General features: G+C 40.4%; 1 protein-coding gene across 1 annotated transcript; it reads left to right on the top strand.

Moving 5' to 3' along the window:
• Positions 1-4,053: 4,053 nt before the first annotated feature.
• On the top strand, positions 4,054-4,545 carry FERD3L (Fer3 like bHLH transcription factor). The gene has a single exon (XM_007115221.1). The coding sequence runs from the start codon at positions 4,054-4,056 to the stop codon at positions 4,543-4,545; it is 492 nt and encodes a 163-aa protein (XP_007115283.1).
• The last annotated feature ends 572 nt before the right edge of the window (positions 4,546-5,117 follow it).

Below are 5,117 nucleotides of genomic sequence, written 5' to 3'. Positions count from 1 at the left end.
ATATACATTCTCCTAACTCTAAAATCAGCCAAGGCCGTAAACCATGCATAATTTGAAATGGATTAAGAAGAGAATGCAGGCTCCTTCTCTATGTCAGCTAAGGGAGTGTTTCTTAGACTTTTCTCCCTGCAATCATGACAAACATTTACCTTTGTTTTATTTTATCATTTTCCCGAAAATTGCTTAATGATTCTGTAAGAATAAGAGAAGGGGCATGAAGAAGGGAAGGAAGGGAAGAGTTTTAATAAATTTGGGAGAGTTAGGTATTTGCTTTATTCGCTGGATACGTTTCTATCTACTTTTCTCTCCTTAACACTATTAATCCCATGCTCCAGCCCCCTTAGCAGTTACTGCTCAAGTTATTCCTGGTCATTTGTTTTTTCTGCTTTGATTCTGAATACAATATAATAGTACAGCTCTTCTTCAACTTATGATGGGCTTACATCCAGATAAACCCATCATAAATTGAAAACATTGAAAGTCAAAGTGTGTTCAATACACCTAACCTACTGAACATCATAGTTTAGCCTAGCCTACCTTAAACATGCTCAGAATACTTACATTACCCTACAGTTGAGCAAAATCATCTAACACGAAGCTCACTTTATAATAAAGTATTGAATATCTCATGTAATTTATTGAATACTGTACTGAAAGTGAAAAACAGAATGGCTATATGAGTACAGAGTGGTTTTAAGTGTATGGGTTGTATACCCTCGCCATAGCATGGCTGGCTTGCATCCACTGCCCAGCATTGCAGGAGCCATATCATACTGCATATCACGAGCCAGAGAAAAGATCAAAATTCAAAATTTGAAGTACAGTTCCTACTGAATGTGTATTGCTGTTGCACCATAGTAGTCAAAAAAATCATTTAAGTCAAACCACGGTAAATCAGGGACCATCTGTATACACAAAATGTTTAATGTGTAACTGGGATGGCCAACAGAGATAAAGCAGGTAATAAACTAAGCAAAACTGTCATTTCGTAATCATTTCCTGCAACATCTTGATCAAAATTTGTTGAGGGCTTATCAAACTCTTTCCAAAAGCCTCCATGTAGGTCACTGAATAATTATAAAACATCTATAGGCCTGGAACCCAAAAGAATCAAGTTTGAATTTAATGTGCTTTAATCCTCAGTTGGGTTTTTTAAAAATGTTTCTCTCTTCTTTCAAATCTAGAAATGAAAGTAATGGTTCCTTCCACTTCCAGTGAAATGAACTGTTTTAAACTACATAGTACTTTACAAGTTTACTGCATTTACTATTTATATTTGCAGTGGAACCAAATATCCACAAAAACCTTTTTTTTTAATAATTTGGATGTTTCAAGATAAGCAGAGAAAACAATTTCACTTATTTCTGTTCTATAATTAATTATATTTGTAAACAAAAAGTAGATTCAATCATGATAACTTAGATTTTAACATTTTTCTCTGATTATGTCACCATGATTAGAACCTTGTAAGATAAACAAATTATTATGGTACAAACAGAAATGTTTCTCTTGGGATTTTGTGATAAAATTGAAGAGAAAGTATTTTTAAATAGTTGCTATATGCATGCCTATTAAACATTTTAATAAATTCTCTAATATTTTAATAGAGAATTTCAACCCAATTTCAACCCAATCCTGTGTATTGGTTCCTTTAATTTTTCTCCAGTTTCTTTTGTGATGTGGTTGTTGAAAAATTCATTCCCTTAGATAAAATCATAAAGAATTTTAGTCCAAGAAAATTGTCTCTTAGAGTCTCATGATAGCTTCTGACATTTATTTTATTAAATTTTAAATTTAAATTTCTACCATATTTCCCTTCCTTAAATGTCCTAATGTATGTTTGATGTAGAACTAGATTCTCACTAGGTGAGGTATTTATTCCGCTTATGTATGCATTTAAAAGGAAAAAATAAGTCATGAGAAACATTCAACAACTGCAAATCAACTATAAAATTTATCCAAATGCTTAACAATGCATTAAGTTAAACGAGAGTTAGAAAGAATGTTACTGCTTGTGAAAACAAAAATTAATCCTCCCATTTGCTTTTTCCTTAGCCACTGTTGAAATTCCAATTCTTTTTTTATTTTTCAGTCTTATCTTTGAGAGAAGTTTAGTAAAAACCAAATAGGTAATCATAATCAAATATCTCATTCTCATTACATCTTTCAGGAGCATTAATTTTGATTTTTTTCTGCTTGAGTTATCACAATGCAAATTGGAGACTGAAGAGTAAGCACAAGCAAGAGAAAAGAAAACTAATTAAAGGACAAAAGAGCAAGGGAGAACCTAGACACAAATGGGTTAAAAAAAAAAAGAAGAAGAAGAAGAAGAAAGCAAAAAGAAGACTACAAGATGATATTGCTTTAATAGTATCTGGGAGTACTCACCAGAAGGCTAGGAAACAGAAAAGGAATTGTGCTTACCTGTTAGAAATAAGCGGTTTCTGGGAGCTGTCCAATGTACTAACTTAACCATCATAGTCATAACTTACCTTGTTAATAGGAATTGATGTCCTAGGTATTTCTCCCTTGAACCAAGGCATCTCTGTACTCATCTTTTTAGGCTATTTCTTTTAACACATCATTAAAATGATTTTCTACCATGTTGTTCTGCCCCACCGTGTCTTCTTAAAAGTCCCTACACAGAATAATTAAATAAATATTGCTACTGGCAAAAAAAAGGAAGAAGAAGGGAAAATGAACCCTTCTTTGTTAGATATATATATATATATATATAATAAGAAATCAGTAAAATTTTATTTTCGTTATCCAAATTTTAAGTATTTTTTCATCTCATATATAAAATAAGAAATCAGTAAAATTTTATTTTCGTTATCCAAATTTTAAGTATTTTTTCATCTCAAAAAAAAAAGATAACCAAAATCTCTCTTAAATAAAATGCAGTATAGTTTCCGCTCTTAAATCCTGTAGGCTGGTAATGAGGAAAACAAACCAGATAGAAGTATCAGGATTATTCTTTGTTCACGAATACTGATCAGCAATTTAAAATTTGAAAGACTTCTCAACAGAGGGTGCGCTGATCGACCAATTGGTTTATCAAAGGGTGAATCGCAGTTTTGAAAAGAGACTGAAGTTGTTTTGTTTGGGGGGGAGAGTTTGCTTTGCCTCCCATGCTGGGATTCTATAGTAAAGCACACTGGGTGGAAATATTCTGAGCTTCCCTTTTTCGTTTTATTGCCATCATAACTTTTGCCCTCTAAGTAAAATCATTTACCTGGGTGGGAGATAGGGTTAGGAAAGGAAAGTCAAGTACCTCAATTGTTAGACTGATTACAGCAAAACATTTTAGAAGTCAGGGTTGGTAAAGCGAAAGGAGAGCTGTTTACGACCCAGTGGAAAGAGAAAGCCGATTCCAACAGCGACTCTGGGGAATGCACTCTCGGCCCCCCTACAGTGCTTACTTAAGCTAATGGAAGATCTTGCCTTTCAGTAGCCGCTGCACTGGGATACCAGACAAACAGCTCCCCTCGACCCCTGGCAGACAGGGCCCCTCTTCAGGACATCATTAAAAGCACATGCAGTTGTTTCACACCCACTGGCAGCCTAGGGTGGCAAGATTCAGAACTCCTACTCTGAAGCCAAGGAGAAGCCAGAGCGGTGGAAAACATCCTTGCTTTGAAAATCCAAAGCTAAATTAAAGAGCTACATGAGATAAGGAGCCTGAAAAATATTAGCTGGCTGCGGGGGTGTGGAGAGACACAAAAAGCACAGCAGGTAAGGGCTGGGAGTTGTTGCCAAGAAGGAACTGTCCCAGGTGGCACAGCAAAAAGGATCGCAGAATTGGAGGCCTGTCCCTTTGAGTCTTCCATGCGTGCTCAAGCTTGTCTTCTTCCATCAGTTTCGAGAGGAGCGACGTTGTCAGAGCCTTCCCTGTCGGTGCAACTAATCCTGTTATCAGCTTGGTTATAAATATTAATGTCCCCTGGTCCTTCGGTGATGGTGACCCATCAGATTCAGGGCTATTAGGAAGCCCATCACCAGTCTCGCCTCTCCCTTCGAGAAACCGATGAGACGCAGGGCCAAGCCGACACGATGGCAGCCTATTCCGAGAGCTGCGTGGACGCCACGGTGCTGGACTTCGTCGCAGACCTGTCCCTAGCCTCCCCGGGGCACCCTCTTCTCTGCGACTTCGCACCCGGGGTCCCCTATGGAGACCACCAGGACCTTGTGCTCCGAGAGGAAGGACCCAGGAGTCTGGCGCGTTTTGAGGACGATCCAGAAGAAGAGGAGGGTGAAGTAGAAGAGGGGGGAAACGAGGAGGAAGAGGAGCACGGGAGAGGCGCCTCCCTGCTGGGCCGCCCCAAGAGGAAAAGAGTGATCACGTACGCCCAGCGCCAAGCCGCCAACATCCGAGAGAGGAAGCGGATGTTCAACCTCAATGAGGCCTTCGACCAGCTGCGGAGGAAGGTACCCACTTTTGCTTACGAGAAGAGGCTGTCTCGGATCGAGACCCTTCGCCTGGCCATCGTCTACATTTCCTTCATGACCGAGCTCTTGGAGAGCTTCGAGAAGGAAACCGGCTGAGCCAGTTTGGGATGAAAGTGTCTGCCCCCTCCTCGCCTGGGCGCGCGCGGGTTTGGGGTGTTTCGGGACCCGGCAGTGGGTGTGGCTGAAAGGCCAGGAGGGACGCTCCAAGACAGAACTTCTGGCCTTCGGGAGCTTGGTTCTGGATTATAAAATTCCCACAGCCCTCGAGAAGCGTGGAAGCCGTAGAGTTAATATATACGCCATCGCTCTCAACGGAGTATGGGGCAGGAGCGGGCGGGGCAGGTTAGGACTGGTTGAGAGGAGTTGGGGCAGTCGAGGCCCACGCCCCAAAGCAGCTTTCGTCAGGCGGGTGGGAAGCTAATCCTCTCCGAAAAGGCAGACTTCGGGGGCTTCTATGGAGTCCCATATCTCCCTCCTTCTTGTGTGTGTGTGTGTGTGTGTGTGTGTGTGTGTTTGTGTGTGTGTGTGTTTTAATGTAAATATAAAAGAGGCATTCCTACTTTTTTTTTTTTTTTTTTTAAGCCTCAAGAATCGGTGCTCAGCCATCCCAGGCAGGCACTCCGCTCCGGCCGTGCTCTTAGGGAGGCCTTGGACCAGAAACCCGCGAG

The sequence above is a fragment of the Physeter macrocephalus genome, chromosome 5 (assembly GCF_002837175.3).
Source record: "Physeter macrocephalus isolate SW-GA chromosome 5, ASM283717v5, whole genome shotgun sequence".
In the NCBI taxonomy this organism is placed as follows: domain Eukaryota; kingdom Metazoa; phylum Chordata; class Mammalia; order Artiodactyla; family Physeteridae; genus Physeter; species Physeter macrocephalus.
The sequence above is the reverse complement of the archived record's forward strand: the minus strand, read 5'-3'. Positions and strand labels throughout refer to the sequence as shown.

What these genes read in the sequence shown, in the direction of transcription:
- FERD3L (XM_007115221.1), top strand. Translation starts at nt 4,054, where the DNA reads ATGGCAGCCTATTCCGAGAGCTGCGTGGACGCCACGGTGCTGGACTTC.